Source organism: Peromyscus maniculatus, chromosome 4 (genome assembly GCF_049852395.1).
Source record: "Peromyscus maniculatus bairdii isolate BWxNUB_F1_BW_parent chromosome 4, HU_Pman_BW_mat_3.1, whole genome shotgun sequence".
NCBI classification, from domain to species: Eukaryota; Metazoa; Chordata; class Mammalia; order Rodentia; family Cricetidae; genus Peromyscus; species Peromyscus maniculatus.
In genome coordinates this window covers 124,075,299-124,092,442 of record NC_134855.1, presented here as the reverse complement: position 1 = coordinate 124,092,442, position 17,144 = coordinate 124,075,299, and the positions used below count along the sequence as shown (strand labels likewise).

The 17,144-nt window shown below is 44.2% G+C and overlaps 1 protein-coding gene across 4 annotated transcripts in view; it reads right to left on the bottom strand.

The window, feature by feature from the left end:
* The window catches only part of Cfap61 (cilia and flagella associated protein 61), a 302,729-nt gene extending 285,609 nt beyond the window's left edge, over nt 1–17,120 (bottom strand). Inside the window, exons 1-2 of one of the 4 annotated variants that reach the window (XM_076570780.1) lie at nt 17,022–17,120; nt 13,440–13,590 (exon numbers count right to left, since the gene is read on the bottom strand). In XM_076570780.1, coding sequence (XP_076426895.1) covers nt 13,440–13,582 — 143 coding nt within the window. In that variant the 5' untranslated portion in view covers nt 13,583–13,590; nt 17,022–17,120. Of the gene's footprint in view, nt 1–13,439; nt 13,591–16,150; nt 16,847–17,021 lie in introns of those variants that run through there. The other 3 variants (XM_076570781.1, XM_076570783.1, XM_076570782.1) reach the window with 3 other exon arrangements.
* Nucleotides 17,121–17,144: the final 24 nt, after the last annotated feature.

Here is a 17,144-nt window from a genome sequence, read left to right as displayed (position 1 = left end):
ACTCACACAGTTACAGTGCCCAACCGTCCTTTGCTTGAGACCGAGGTGATACTCGGGACTTAAGACTTCATGCTAAAAGCCAGCAAGATCCTGGGCAAACTGGATGGGCTGGTCTCCTGTGCACAGCGGCAAAGCTGCATTTAGTTCCCGCCTTACTGGCATTCTGAAGCAGTCTTTCCAAACCCTGAGCCCGGGTCCCAATGCTGAGTCACATGGAGTCTGAGCACCTGGAGACACCAGTTGGCTTTCTATGGCTGTGATAAACACCAGGACCAAAAGCAACCTGGGGACGGAAGGGTTTATTTCATCTTACACTTCCAGGTCAGAGACCGTCAATAAGGGACGTCAGAGCAGGAACTCAAGAGGAGAAATCACAGAGGAATGGTACTTACTAGCATGCTGCCGGGCTCACGTCCAGTATGCACCTAAACTCAGGTGCACCCTGAGTTTTCTCTCCTCTCTTCTCCCAGCCCCCCTCTCCCCTACCCCCTTTCTCTTCCTAGGGATGGAGCTTTTGACTCTGGAGCCTCAGCAATGCTAGGCAAGTACTGTATCACCAAGCTATATCTCTAGCCCCCTCAGCTACCTCCCTTTGGTTTAAAGTTTATTTTTATTGTTTTGTTTTGTTTTGAATAATGTGTGTGCGTGTGGAAACCAGAGGTGTTGGATCCCCAGAAAATGGAGTTAGAGATGGCTGTGGACCACCTCATATAGGTGCTAGGAACTTAACTGGGTCTCTGGAAGAGCAACAAGTGCTCTTAACTGATGAACTATCTCTCCAGCCCCAAACTACCGTTCTCATTCTGGGCCCCGCCTGTGGATGAATGGCACCACTCAGTGTTGTGTACTCTTCTTTATCAATTAGGAATCAAGAAAATGCCCACAGACATGCACCCAGGCCAAGGTGCTGGAGGGAGGCAGTCCCTCAACTTCCAGATGCATCAACTTGACAACAAAGATCAGCCATCACATGCAGCATCACCTGAAATAGCTGCAGACATAGAGACCTGGAGATGAATTTCTAAACGATCTTATTAATAGAAAACATGGAGCCAGATATAGGGGTGAAAACCTGAGAGAGATCAGAGGAATAGGAACAGCCACTTGCTAACCTCACCTCACCAACTCTGCAGCTTCCAAAAGGTGAGATACGTCCTGCCTACCCACGCTTGTATGCCTTGCTGTTCTGCCATCTGATTTGCTCTCTCTGTACAGCTACACCACTTCCTCTTCCTGCCCAGCTGTTACTTCCTATCTGTCTGTACAAACCTCCAGACCTGCGTGGTTAACTAGTGTTGGAATTTAAGGCGTGCATGCCTGGCTCTGTTCCCAGTGTAGCCTTGAACTCCATAGATCCAGACAGATCCCTGCCTCCCAAGTGATAGGATTAAAGACATGTGCTAACATTGCATGACTTTTGCGTTTACTTCTAATGGCTGGGTTTTTCCTCTGATCTCCAGGCAAGCTTTATTTATTAGCACACAAAATATCACCACATTTCCCCTTTTTTTGGTCTAATAAAAATTTTCAAAAAGTTATAACCAACATAAGAAAAACTATATAGAATAAGTACAATAACTATATACAATATATGGAGTTTATCATCTTCTTGGCACAAAATTACCATTTGGGCAAGAAACTGCTCTTGCCTGGATGGCTTGACAGGATGTTATATAAACTGTACATGCAGGACCCATAGGAAGGTGACCACTGAACTTTACAAGGCGAGATGGTCCTTCAGGTTCCTGCTTTGCAGAAGAAACTGCCAGACATTCTACAGGACACAGAGAAGTGACTGAGAGACTCTAGGCCTATGGGCCAAAGAAGGATACCTCAACATTACAGAGGAATTTTGGTAGGAATTTTGGTAACTGTCTAGGTAGACTTTTGGAAGTTGTTTACAATGTACTTCCTGTTTACTTAAGTATTATTATATCCTTCTGGGGTCTTTGATGTAGTTGAAGACTAGATAGTTATAATTTTCCTTGGTTATGATAAAAGATAAATTAGATATGAAACTTTAGACTCACAAATATAGGATAGAATATTTTCTTTAATTTTACCAAATACAAATAGACTAGATATTGTAACTGTAATTCTTGCTTGATAACTGTTCTATTACTATGTTATTTACTATGTTAAAGTTAAAACCTTCCTTTTTGATTAGACAGAAAAGGGGAAGTGCTGTGGAATGTCATTCTGTATGCTATGAATATGTGTTGCTCTGATTGGATGATAAATAAAATGCTGATAGGCCAGTAGCCAGGCAGGAAGTATAAGCAGGCAAGCAGAGGAGGAGAATGCTGGGAAGAGAAGGACAGAGTCAGGAGTTGCCAGCCAAATACAGGGAAAGCAAGATGACAAGGTAGAACTGAGAAAAGGTACCAAGCCATGTGGCTAAGCATAGATAAGAATTATGGGTTAATTTAAGTGTAAGAGTTAGTCAGTAATAAGCCTGAGCTAATGGCCAAGCAGTTAAAAACACACTTCTGTGTGTTTACTTGGGGGACATGAGTGGAGAGATTTGTCCTGACCGCCAGTCAGCTGGGACACAGGGAAACTTCCAGCTACAGATACCCAGAGGGGTCTTGTGGAAGCTAAAGTTTCCTGGCACGTTCATCAACCATAGGATGAGAAGCAGCAGTCTTCCAGCTCTTCCTGTGGTTGGCTGTCCCCAAGGGACTATCTCAACGATTCTACCTACCTGCCAGCCTACCTTGTGGAACACCCGAGACAACAAAAGATATGACTCAGAGCCAGTATACAATTAATCACATGAAGGACATTTGCATATAAATGAAAGGCAATTTTCACTTGCTTAGCTGAATAGAATTAAGTATTATCTTAAAGACACTTTAAAAATCAGGTGTCAGGAGTTACTGCATCCCACAGATAACTGATAATTGTCAACATTTCCCTTCCCAATCTTGTACTCCCTTTCTCTGATAAATTCTCATATTTGGCCCAGGTTGACCTCAAGCTCACCATCCTCTTGCCTTAGCTTCTCAGTGCTGGGATAACAAGTGTGCCTCAGTACCCTTGGCAGACTTCTCTGTGTTGAGGGTAATTTTACATTGGAATGCGTACTTTGTGTGTTTTTAAAATGTAAATGCAGGGGCTGGAGAGATGCTCAGCAGTTAAGAACACTTTTGCTCTTGTAGAGGATCCAGGATCAGTTTTCAGCCCCCATGGTAGTTTACAACCAACACTCACTCCAGCGCCAGACGATCCAATGCCCTCTTCTGACATCTAAGGGGAACAGGCATGCATGTGGTGCACATACATACATGTAGGAAAAACACTCACACACACAAAATAAATAAATTTAAAAAAACAAAAGAAAAAGAAATGGATGTTCGGAGTGTAGCCTTACTTTTTCCACTTGATCTCAAATCATTTGACTGAAACAGTTCATCAAACAGCAGTCTTTCACACACACACACACACACACACACACACACACACACACATTGTACTTTCGCTTCATAACTTTCTCTAAATCAATTCACATTGGACTTGAATATTTTAGCAGGAAATTTACATCACAAATGAGAAACCAGTTTCCTCTGTTATCAGTAGGAGTAACTATAAAAACAAAGACAAGACATTTCAAACTAAAATTACCTAAGTGTGTACCAGGTAAAATCTCTTTGGATTCTACTATGTACATGGAAATCTTTAGGAAACATGGTCCTTGGGATATTGATCTCGGCATCCACAGTTTCTGTCCCTCCTCGTGGGAAGTTACAGATAGTAACACAGACCTTCCCCTCAGCCACTGGGAAATGAACCAGGACACACATGGTCCAAAAGCTCTACCCAAGCCAAGCCTAATGAAAGAAAGGCCCTGTAGACTTCTAGGACATAGCATCCACACAAAGGATCCACTGATAAGAAAATGAAGGCCCACAGCTTCTCAATTCAGCAAAGACTTTGTGCCTCTGTCTCTCTGTCTCTACCTCTGTCTGTCTGTCTGTCTCCGTGTGTGTGTGTGTGTGTGTGTGTGTGTGTGTGTGTGTGTGTGTGTGTGTGTGTGTGTGTCTGTCTGTCTGTCTCTCTCTCTCTCCTTGTCTTCTGGACTTTTCTGCCCTAGGCCATAACCTATGACTGAGAACCATCCCTCTAGTATACATGAGAAAAGAGCCACCACACAAGACCCCGCACACATCAGCTATGAGGATCACAGTAGGAGTGGGAAGGAAGAGGTGGGCAAGAACTGGGGACAGAGAGCTGCAATCGCCCCAGGGAACCAAGGGACAATGTGTTCCTGGAATCTCAATTTTAACTTGAAATGCATTTATCCATGGGAACCTTAGGGTGGCGGCTGGGCTCTATGGCACAATTAACACGGTACCATACTGCACAGACATTATGGATTAAATAAGCTTTTATGGGTTGGCCTGGGAAGCCAGCCAGGAACAACTTTGTTTCAATGGGGAAAATGTGCTACAATTTCCCAAAAGCTGCTATAATAAAAAGTGACTTCTGCAGCATTATCCTTTTGTGTACATAATTTCCATTTGTTATTGCCCCTTAGTCATTGTGCCCTTCTAGGGGCAGATAAAAACCATTCTGGGACCCAAAGGGGGGTAAGGAGGGCAGATAAAACCCATTCTGGGAAGGCAGAGTGGGGAGGAAAAAGGTAGAAGAAGGCATGCTTTTAAAAGGTGGATTTTAAGCTGTTCTTTGTAAAAATTCAAACGCAAGCTGTAGGGCCCTTAGATACATGTACGTAGCATGTCTGTGTGTATGTATACGTGATAGATGCAAATACTGTATGTACTTCACACAAATTACATTAAAGCTCAAAGATATTTGCCCAGCAATGGAAACCAGAACTCCTTTCTTTGGAGTAACAAATGTCTCATTTGTTCCACTGGTTTAAGGAACTTTCCAAATGTAGGCAAAACATCTTTTCAAATGCACTTGGTGGGAATCTTGGTGAGGCAGCATCCTTTCTGCTTTGTTTAAATGAGTGCTGGAGAGGCCTCAGTGTTCTCTTGAATTCACCACACACACAGATGGAAAGTCAGGGCAGGGCTCTGTCCATCCTGGCTACTATGTGGCGCCTGCTCTCAGCATGGGAGCTTCAGTTCTGCCCTTATTTATCTTGCCTGGTTTGCTCATTTTTATCCCGACCAGTTGTTTTTGTTTTTGTTTTTCAAGACAGGGTTTCTCTGTGTAGCTTTGCGCCCTTCCTGGAACTCGCTTTGTAGATCTAGCCTCGAACTCACAGAGATCTGCCTGGCTCTGCCTCCAGAGTGCTGGGATTAAAGGTGTGTGCCACCACCACCCGACCGACCAGTTTTTAAATGAGATCAGCTTTACTCATTTCTGCATCTCTGTGAATGAGCAATCTAGTAAAGAGAAAAAAAAAAAAAAAAAGAAAGAAAGAAAGAAATCACTATTTTTAGAATGTTTCAAAACAGAATCAGTCATTAAGCCCTAGATCAGCCTGGCAAAGGGCCAGGAGTTGGCCTGGAAAACAAAAGGGAGTTCCGGCAATTGTGGTGCGCGCCTTTAATCCCAGCACTCTGGAGGCAGAGCCAGGCGGATCTCTGTGAGTTCGAGGCCAGTCTGGGCTACAGAGTGAGTTCCAGGACAGGCTCCAAAGCTACACAGAGAAACCCTGTCTCAAAACAAAACAAAACAAAACAAAACAAAACAAAAAAAAAACCCCACTCATTTCTAAGGCTGGTCACAATGGCTCCGTGTATAAGGATCCCATTTTAACACAATTGTTGGTTCTGGCCTTGAACTCCACAGTACACTTGTCTCAGTCTCCCAAACACTGGGATCACAGGCATTGTGCCACCTTGCCTGACTTAAAGAATTATCTTTTCACTACCTTTTCCAAATAGCACAGCTGTACTTTCCTACCTGCCAACCAAGGGAGTAAAAATTACCTTCAAAACTGCTCCAAGACCCAAGCTTGCCTTCCGAACTAACTGGCCGCTGATGTCACGCCTTCAGGCAATTAGCACATTGACTTAATTAGCACAGGATTTGAGATAATAGGTTTGTGGAAGCTTTTTGAAGAAGAAAAATCCGTAGGTGGGCCTCAATTGTAAGACACACCCCCTCTTCCGTCCTTGTCTGAACACCCCACGATGAACCTGCCCTTGAGGACCAAGGAAGAGGCGGCTGCATTCTCTGCACAACCTACTCCAGGCAGATGGAGCCAACTCTGCAGTTGTAGGAAGTGAGGCAGAGTGAAGATGGACCTAGGTTTGGAGGGGAGGATGGAGTTGTTGGAATGACTGAGGCAGAAGGAGATGAAAGCAGGCAAATGTTACACTAAGTCTAAAAGGAGGAGTCCTGTTCCCCAGGAAGACAGATAAATGGACTTGGTTCCAGGTCTGTCATCAATGTCAGATACTAACCACATTGGAGCCACAAATGCATTCAAAACTAATTAGAGACTTTATAAGATGAGAAGCTGCCATATACATCTATTGTCTTATCTGTACTGGTTTGAAGAGTGGTCACAGCACCACTTATGAAATGGTGTTGTGGAATTTCCTTTACACTGTGTGAAAATATACCCAGCAATCTTTATTTGAACATGTCTCTATATTGTGTTTTCCTTCTTCCAGATTGTCTAGGTCTTTTGCTTTCCCACATGAATTTAGATTTGTGTTATCAAGTTCAATAAATGATCTCGAGAGAGATTAGGGAGATGGTTGGCTTTACTCATTTATGATTTTAGATCTTCACATCTAAAAGATGATCTATCTCCCCCCCCCACCCCCATCCCCCGGTTTTTCAAGACAGGGTTTCTCTGTGTAGCTTTGGGGCCTGTCCTGGAACTCACTTTGTAGACCAGGCTGGCCTTGAACTCACAGAGATCTGCCTGGCTCTGCCTCCAGAGTGCTGGGATTAAAGGTGTGCACCACCACTGCCCGGCTTCTACCTCTTGATTTATGTAATTTTTCCTTCACAGCTTTCAGACATTAACAATGTCCCCCATGAGCACTGGTGTGATTATGTCAGTTTCAGACTAGGCACTTTATGTTCTTTGACATAAGAGTGAATTCCTAACATTTCCAAACTATCTACAGCTAGTTCTGCTTTAATTTAATGACTTAGTAGTTGGCAACTATAAATTTTCATATTAAGTCTAATGATTATTTTTACATATTCCTTCTGATTCTTTACATATTCTTCTGCTGTGGGATGTTCTGTATGTCCTGTGGAAGCCTGTTCTTGGGTTCCTCATGGCTTTACCCAGCAGGTCCGCATAGAGGATGATTAGGACCACGGGCCTGGGTGCAGGTGTCTGAGATGGTCTGCACTTGGCTGTGCTGGGGGATGGTCTGTATGTCAAATTGTTCTGATTGGTTAATAAATAAAACCTGATTGGCCCGTGGCTAGGCAAGAAGTATAGGCAGGCTAACAGAGAGAAATAAAAGAACAGGAAGGCAGAAGGAGACTGCCAGCCACCCGCCAGGACAAGCAGCATGTGAAAATGTCGGTAAGCCACAAGCCACGTGGCAAAGTATAGATTTGTAGAAATGAATTAATTTAAGCTATAAGAACAGTTAGCAAGAAGCCTGCCATGGCCATACAGTTTGTAAGCAAAATAAGTCTCTGTGTTTACTTGGTTGGGTCTGAGCGGCTGTGGGACTGGCAGGTGACAAAGATTTGTCCTGACTGTGGGCCAGGCAGGAAAACTCTAGCTACAGATTCTCTACACAATGAATGAATAAATCACCCCAGACTCAAGGAACACCATGCAAGAAGGGGTGGGAAAATATGAGGGCTGGAAAGACGGCTCAATGGTTACCACTCATTGCTCTTATAGAGGACCCAAGTTAAATTCCCAGCACCCACATGGAAGCTCACAATCCTCTGTGATCTCAGTTCCAGACAAAATGCTCAGACACAGAAAATAAAATTTAATGTACGCAGAATGGGGAGAGGTTCTCAGAAATACTGTCTTTTAGACTGGACAATGCCACTGTACTCATGAACTTCCTGCAGCTATGATTAACTATACAGGGTCAAGTCAACAAGATGAGTCAACATTCCAGCAGGCATGAGTAAGTGGACTCAGTGGGTTAAAACTGGAGAGGGTAATGGGGGACATGAAGGTGGGAAGGGATGTTCTAGGAGGAAGAGGAGGCGGGGGTATACAGGACAAAGATATATTGTATACATGTACAAAATTGTCAAAGAATACATATTGACACAAAACAAAGGATAAATCATTTGCTGGTAAGTAATCTATTTTGTTCTTTCAACCAGCAACAGGTACCATTTTATTTTACTTTAGTTTTTGTTGTTTTGAGAAAAGGTCTTATTATGTAGCCCAGGCTGGCCTTGAGCTCACAATTCTGTCTTTGTCTCCTAAGTGCTGGGATTACAGGTGTGTACCATCACACATGGCATATTTTATTTCTTACTACAATAGTTAAGATGTCCAGCTCAATGTCAAATAGAAGCCATGGTGATAGGTAACTTCACCCTGTTTATTACAGTAAAAGGAATTCTTCTAGTATCTTATCATTATCATGACATTAGTTTTGTAACTTTAGCATGTGTCTTAGTTAGGGTTTTATTGCTGTGAGAAGACACCATGACCACAGCAACTCTCATAAAGGAAAACATTTAATGGGGGGGAGGGGCTGGCTTACAGTTCAGAGGTTAGTCCATTGTCATCAAGGCAGGGACCATGGCGGCATGCAGGCAGACATGGTGCTGGAGAAGGAGCTGAGAGTCCTCCATCTTGACCCACAGGCAACGGGAATAAAACTGCCACAAGCACTGGAGACCTCAAGGCCCACCTCCTAGCGATGTGCTTTCTCCAACAAAGCCACTCCTACTCCAAGAAGGCCACACCTCCTAACACTGACACACCTGATGTGCCTATGGGAGCCATTTTTTTTTTTTTTTTTTTTTTTTTTTTTTTTGGTTTTTTCGAGACAGGGTTTCTCTGTGTAGCTTTGCGCCTTTCCTGGAGCTCACTTGGTAGCCCAGGCTGGCCTCGAACTCACAAAGATCCGCCTGCCTCTGCCTCCCGAGTGCTGGGATTAAAGGCGTGCGCCACCACGCCCGGCGGGAGCCATTTTTATTAAAACCACCACAGCATGTTAAAGGAGCTCTCTTATATTGCATTATAACTAAGATTAACCATTAAATTTTATCAGATGCTTTGGTTTCTTTGAGATAACTTTATACGTTTTCTTCCTTTAATCTGTAGTAAATTAATAGTATCCCCCCAGAGTGAGTGAGTGAGTGAGTGCGTGCGTGCGTGCGTGCGTGCGTGCGTGCGTGCGTGCGTGTGTGTGTGTGTGTGTGTGTGTGTGTGTGGTGATAGTGTCCGCCATATATTGTGCACCCTAATAAACTTATCTGGGGCCAGAGAACAGAACAGCCACTAGACAGACATAGAGGCCAGAAAATGGTGGCACACACACCTTTAATCCTAGCCTTCTGGAGGCAGAGATCCATCTGGATCTCTGAGTTGAAAGCCACACTGGAAACAACCAGGCATGGTGACACACACCTTTAATCCCAGCACTTGAGATCATATGTCTTGCTTAGGAAAGCCACATGCCTTTAATCCCAGGAAATTATGGCAGGAAGCAGAAAGGTATATACGGCATAAGACCAGGAACTAGAGCCTTTTTAAGCTTTTAGCTTTTAGCAGCAGTTCAGCTCAGATCCATTCGGATGAGGATTTAGAGGCTTTCAGTCTGAGGAAACAAGATCAGCTGAGGAATTGGCGAGGTGAGGTTGGATGTGGCTTGTTCTGTTTCTCTGATCTTTCAGCATTCACCCCAATACTTGGCTCCAGATTTGTTTTTAATAATAAGACCATTTAAGATTCATGGTGTGTGTGTGCGTGTGTGTGTGTGTGTGTGTGTGTGTGTGTGTGTGTGTGTGTGTATGTGTGTGTGTGTGCATGTGTGTGTGTGTGTGTGTGTGTGCGTGCGCGCGCCACAGGCTGATGTCAGGTGTCTTCTTCAGTCATGCTCCATCTTACTTTTTGAGACATGGCCTCTCACTGAACCTGGAGCTTGCCATCTTTGCAGCTCCAGGGGTCCTCCCGTCTCCTCCCCAGTACTGGCACTATGGGCGAACCACCACACCCAGCTTTTTTATGTGAGGGAGGAGATAGGAACTCAGGACTTCACGTTTGTGTGGCAGCACTTTGGTCACTCAGTCATCTCTCCAGCCCCAATTAATCCATTTTCTAATAATAAACTAACCTTGGGTTCTGGAGTTGCTTCACCTTGATCATGATGTACTATGGGTGTGTTTGTAACATGTATGTGTGGTGTATGCATGTGTGCATATGCAGAAACCAGAAGGCATTAGTGACTATCATTCCTCACCTTGCTCCTTTGAGGTAGGGGTCCCTCGATAAAGCTGGAGCTCAGCAAGCCCCATGGACCTTCTCAGTGTTGGGGTTCATGACACCAGGTCCAGGTTTTATGTGTGTGCTAAGATCCAACACCAATCTTCATGCCTGTGTTTCAAGTACTCTCAACTGCTGGGGCATCTGTCCAGCCCTTATCTGTCTTAGGCCTCGGTGGGCTCATTTGCACCCAAGTCTACTAGAACCTGAGGACTACTGTGCCATAGGCTAGCTCCTTAATTTTCCTCCAGATCCACCCCCTTCTCCCGTGTGATAGGGCCTCTCTAAGTAGTTTCTTCAAGATACTCCAGCAGAATAACTAGATTTCCTCTGGTTCTGGTGATTTTTGCTATAAAGAATTTGGGATGGTGCCCCTGAAAACACAGAAAGCCAGGCATAGTGCTGCACACCTGAAATCACAGCACTCAGGAGGGAAGGGCAGGTAGTTATCTGTGAGTTCGAGGCCAGCCTGGTCTACATAGTAAGTTCCATGCCGGCCAGGGCTACATAATGAGAGGCTGTCTCAAAAAAGAAAAACACAACAACAACAACAAAAGGACTCCATTAGAAACACGTAGGTTTACAGCTGTCACAGCACCTTTAAGAATGTAATCTTCTGTAACTATGCAGTGGCTTTTAATTTGTAGTGATGTCTAGATTAATGTCTACTATTAATATAACGATTCTAACAGGTTTTGGAAGAGATTATGGATGGCAAATCTCTTTTCCCCAATACTTTTACTTTAAATCTTTTATGTGCTATCATTTTTTTTTTAACAACATGCACATCTTAACTTTTGTAGTGAAGAGTTGTGTCCACATTTACTTCTGAGTTTTGACATAGGGGAGATTTTCCTCTCATGTGATTTTTGTTTGTTTGTTTGCTTGTTTGTTTGTTTTGGTTTTTCGAGACAGGGTTTCTCTGTGTAGTTTTGGTGCCTGTCCTGAATCTTGCTCTGTAGACCAGGCTGGCCTCGAACTTACAGAGATCTGCCTCCCAAGTGCTGGGATTAAAGGTGTGTGCCACCGCCGCCCGGCTACCGCCACCTGGCTATATCTTATGTGATTTTAATACGTCCTCCATTTTATTTTTTTCTTTTCTTGTTGTGGTCTGAATGAATAAGAGTCCCTGGGGCTCTTGTTCTGAACACTCGCTACCAGCTAGTAGTATCGTTCTGGGCTATAAAATAACCCTCTTGTACACTGTAAAGATTTGTCCCTCAAATTGGTTTAATAAAATGCTGATTGGCCAGTGGCCAGGCAGGAAGTATAGGTGGGGCGACCAAACTAAAAATGCTGGGAAGAGGAAGGGTGGAGTCAGAGTCACCAACCAGACAGCAGAGGAAGCAAGATGAGAATGCCATACTGAGAAAAGGTACCAAGCCACGTGGCTAAACATAGATAAGAATTATGGGTTAAGTACAAGAGTTACTAATAATTCTGAGCTACTGGCCAAGCATTTGTAATTAATACAAGCCTCTGTGTGGTAATTTGGGAAGCTGTTTACATTTCTGGGAGACTGTGGGACCGTTGAGACATTTTGCTTAGCTAGGAGAAGTGGGTTGCTGGGCATAGGCCTTGGAGGTTCTCTCTGCCATTGGGTCCAGCCGGAGTTGTCTGCTTCCTGATCTGCTGAGATGTGAACAAGTCATCCTTCAAGCTCTCACTCCACGCCCCTCCTGCCATGGTAGACGTGCCTCTAGAACTGAGCCCAGATAAATCTCTCTTAGGTCTCTTCTGCCTGGTATTTCGTCACACAGACAAGAAAAGGAACGACCACACTTGCCCTCTTTTAGACCTGGGGTTTAAATTCTATTCCACTTTCTCCTCTACAGACCTCTAGGCCTATTCTTCTTATGATGATCCTAACCAAAGGAATGAATTATGCATTTCAAACAAAACATTTACCTTCTGCACATGTAACAAACCACCTCAAAGAACTTACTGGCTTAAGGTAAAGACTTGTGATGGGCCTGTGATTCTGTGAGTTCACTGAGTTCAGATGAACAGGTTTTGTGATAAGAGTCAAACGTGGCTGTGGCTGGAAGCTGTGAAGACTCTGTGGCTGGAATGACTGACACTCGTGGCTGGCAGCAGATGGTGGCCGTCGGCCGAGAGTTCGGTTGAAGCTGTTTTGAACACTGGCCTGTAGCTAAGGGACGCAAACTTGGATCGGCATGGCAGCTGAGTTCTGAGAGGGAGCAATACAAGAAGCCTGGGAAAAGCTGCAAGCCTCTGTGCACCATAGACTTGAAGTCACAAAGTATCACTTCGGCTGCTTTCTATGACTCACACAAACTGTCCCTGACTCCATGTAAAAAGAGACAACAGGAGAACATTAACAGCAGGATGATATCACAGGGGGTGGTACAGGGGTACCACTTTCCACTCTCATCCATAAAATGGGAACAACAGCAGGAACCTCACAGAAGTAGGGGAGTGATTCAGTAACACAATGCTGATAGGAGGGAGGCATAGCACCCGATATGCAGTAAGTTCTCAAAATGTGGTCATGTTAATATTGTGCCCCAATAGGTTGTACTAGTGAGTGGGACACTTGAGGTTTCAATTCAAGTTTGCTTGACTCTAAAGCCCATGAGAAGTCTTCAATTTACACACTGTTAGAGGACACAGAGGTTGGTTGTCCCCTAGATTTCCTGCTACACATTTCTCAACTGTGCACTGAACTGCCCACTCTAAGTTCCATGAGATGAATGCACCCTTTTTGATAAAGTTTTAAAATGGTGGTAGTGGTGGTTGTTTTCTTGCTGGGCCCAGGGCCTTATGCAAGCTAGGCAAAAGCTCCGTCTCTAAGCTCCATTCCCCAGCCCTGTAGTAAAACTACCAAGCATTATTTATTTTTTTCAATGGGACTCCTTTTTTTTTTTTTAAGGTTTATTTATTATGTATACAGTATTCTGCCTGCATATATGCCTGCACACCAGAAGAGGGGACCAGATCTCATCACAGATGATTGTGAACCATCATGGAATTGCTAGGAATTGAACTCGGGACCCTTACTGCTGAGGCATCTCTCCAGCCCAACCAAGCCGAACTCACTCAGCTGTGTACTTACAGAAGATAGATGATATTGAGCCTCCCAAACAGCTTCTGAGTAAATTTTCTAATGAGGCTTTTGATACAAAAGATATCCTGGGATTCTGTTCTTCGGCAATGAACCACTTCAGCCTTCCCTCTGGGAGAAGTGAGGACAGACATTTTTTCTCCTGTCCCCAAGAGAGAGAAAAGTCCATTATAAATCTGAGATGATGGGTTCAATTACACACAACACTGGGCAGTTAATGTCTTATGGTCAGAGTAAACACGTCTAGGGGGACTCAGGGGACACGTTTTCCCAGGTGGTTGGCTTCAACAATTGTCACTTCAAACCTGCTAAGATACCACTCTTCTAGAAAATTAACTGAGAACTGGCCTGTCTAGAACTTTCCATAACTATTTGAAAACTGCTTTAGATATTGAAAGGGCTCATTGACTGACCCAACCCACAATGGTGGCATACAGTCGTAATATAAAGAAAATATCAACAGCTGTGTGTTGTGGAATATTTGAAATATTTCACTGTGTGAAGATATGTTGCTGTGTTTGGTGTAAGAAAAAGACGAACGGCCAATAGCTGGGCAGGAGAGGACAGGCGGGATTTCCAGGAAGAGAAAGGAAGAGGAGAAGGAATCTAGGTGCAGAGAGATGCTACTGAGATGTGGGACAAGTTGGACATACTGTACAGAGGAGAGGTAACCGAGCCACAGGGCAGAATGTAGACTAATAGAGACAGGTTGATTTGAGTTTTAAGAGCTAGTTGGAGGAAAAGCCTAAGCTAAGGCTAAACTTTCATAATTAATAATAAGGCTCTGTGTCAGCTACAGCTGTGGCTACATTCCAAACAAGAGCTTACCTATATGGAACCTGAAACCCTGGAAGACAGCAATCTTGAAATGTTTTGTGAAACAGAAACTTAAACTCATGTTACTAAATGAAAGGCACCAATCTGAAAAGACATGACTCCAATCATCTACAAAGAGTAATGTAGATGAAACGGTTTTATTAAAGAAGAAACACAGAGCCAAATAAAGAGCTAAAAGCCCAGAGATCAGAGCAGTAGCCAAAAGCTAAGAACTCCTTATCTTACCACTCGCCTCCATCCTTCCTCCTAAAGAGAGACCTTCTTCCTGTGTACTGTCTTTTTATTGCCTTTCCATTCTGCCTTCTCATTGGCTGTAAACCCAACCACATGACTTCCTCATCGCTGCCTGTCTTTACAGACCTCCAGGTCTCTATGGTTGATACTGGGATTAAAAGTTCAGGTCACCTTGCTTTGGATGTATCCTTGACCACAGAGACTCTGCCTGCCATGTGATCAGATTAAGGGCGTGTGCTACCACTGCCAGACTCCCACTTATGGCTCGCTGTGACTTCTGATCTCCAGGCAACTTCATTAACATACAAATAAAATCACATTTCAGCACAAATAAAATATCACCATAGAATAAAGCTACAGAGATATTTGAAAAAATGAGTATTGCACCCATACCTGCTACCTGCTTAAATACCAGTGCCTTAGCCTCAAGTCCCTACCCCAACGCTCAGGGATCATCATTGAAGAGGAGACACAAAGAGTGTAAGAGCCAGAGGCAGTGGGTGACTACAGAAAACATCTGGACACAGCAGGACAGCTGCACATATGAACATCTGGGACAGCATGCACAAAACCTGTGCAAACTCAAGCCAGACCAAATCCCCAAATGGAGAGTGAGGCATACAACCCCATACCTGACAGTGGAGAAATTAGCAATTAGCTGCTGGAAAGGATTAGTTTTCTCTAAGAGTGTAGTCCCTGGTAAGCTGACTACTCTAGTGGAAGACCACACAGTGAGGAATATTTGGGCAACACAAATAGGTCCTAAAAGATTAAAAAAAAAAAAATAGACACAAAGTTGGGTGGATGGGGAAGTGAGGTGGAGCTGGGAAAAGTTGGCGGGAGTGAATATAGTTAAAACACACTGCTGCGTGGCGGCGGCGGCGGCGGCGGCGGCGGCGGCGGCGGCGCACGCCTTTAATCCCAGCACTCAGGAGGCAGAGGCAGGCGGATCTCTGTGAGTTTGAGGCCAGACTGGTCTACAGAGCGAGTTCCAGGAAAGGTGCAAAGCTACAGAGAAACCCTGTCTCGAGAAAACAAAAACCAAAAACACAAACAAACAAACAAACAAAAACACATTGTACAAAACTCTCAAAGGAATAATAAAAAAGCGGTTAAAAAAATGTCCAGCACTGGGAGGCAGAAAATCCTGAGTTCAAGGCCAGCTTGGTCTACAGAGTAAGTTCTACACAGTTGTTACACAGAGGAACTCTGTCTTTCAGAAAACAAACAAACAAACAAAGATGAGTACTGACAGATGCTTAAGAGAGAAGGATGAAAAGGTGGTACCCAGTGGATTTTGGAGGCTTGGAACTCTGTAGATTATTGAAACAGCAGATACAGACAGCTTTGCCTTTGTCCTAAACAGCAGACTGTACAAGGGTGAATTGTATGTTACATAAACAGTCACCTTTAACTGATAATGCATCAATACCAGTGCTGACAATGAACCAGGTGGGGAATGGATAGTGGAGAGGCCTTTGGAGGTGGGGAAGCACGGAGTAGGGGAATCTCACCCTCCCCTAAATTTTACTGTCAACCCCAAACTTCTCTTAAAATTTTATTTTAATTAAAAGAATTCTCTTAATTATACGGTCACTCTGTTTTGAAGTAACGTCAGGTATTATACTTACCAACATGCACTTTATTTTTGTGGGTTTTTTGCTGTTGTTGTTTGGTTTGGTTTTGTTTTTTGTTGTTGTTTTGGGTTTCTTTCTTTCTTTTTCTTTTTCTCTTTCTTTCTTTTTCTTTCTCTTCTTTCTTTCTTCCTTCCTTCCTTCCTTCCTTCCTTCCTTCTTTCTTTCTTTCTTTCTTTCTTTCTTTCTTTTTCTTTTTTTTTTTTTTGGTTTTTCGAGACAGGGTTTCTCTGTGTAGCTTTGTGCCTTTCCTGGAACTCACTGTAGCCCAGGCTGGCCTTGAACTCACAGAGATCCGCCTGGCTCTGCTTCCGGGAGTGCTGGGATTAAAGGTGTGCGCCACCACCGCCCAGCGTGAGCACTTTACATATACTTTTCAATCTTAAGGACTAATAGTTATTTCTGTCTTTTTATAGTCAAGGGCATTAAAGATAACAGAATTGAAATAATGAAAACAAATTCACAGACTACAAATTTACACATCAGTTTCTGACCATAGGGTTAGGTGTTTTGTTACTGACTTATTTCCAGCTTTCCTTAACATCTTGTTTCAAAAGTACCTCTGTTTATTTAAAAGTCCGCGTTCCAGAGATCATTATCTTGGCCCAATCAGAGAGAAGCCCAAGACGAGGGGGCGTGAACTCAGGGACTATAAAGCCCAGCATGCACCGCTGGGTCAGCAGCTGCGAGCCGGGTCGTGGTTTCCTTCGCCGCTCTTTCCTCCTCCACCGAGTTTCCACATCCGAGAGGAGCTCCCACGTCCCTCGCAGGTGCCACTGCTCACAGCTGCACGCATCCCGAAGACACACCTGACTGCGCCCTCGCCTCCCGGGTCCTGCGTCCCAGCGGCGCCGCCCGCCATACCCACCTCACCTGCAGCTCCTGCACGCAGCCCCGCTACACAGAGGACGCGCAAACGGTTGCTAACGGAAACGACGTGACGTTTCGCCCGATTCGTGCGGCGGTCAAAGGTCGCCCTGGAGAGTTCCGG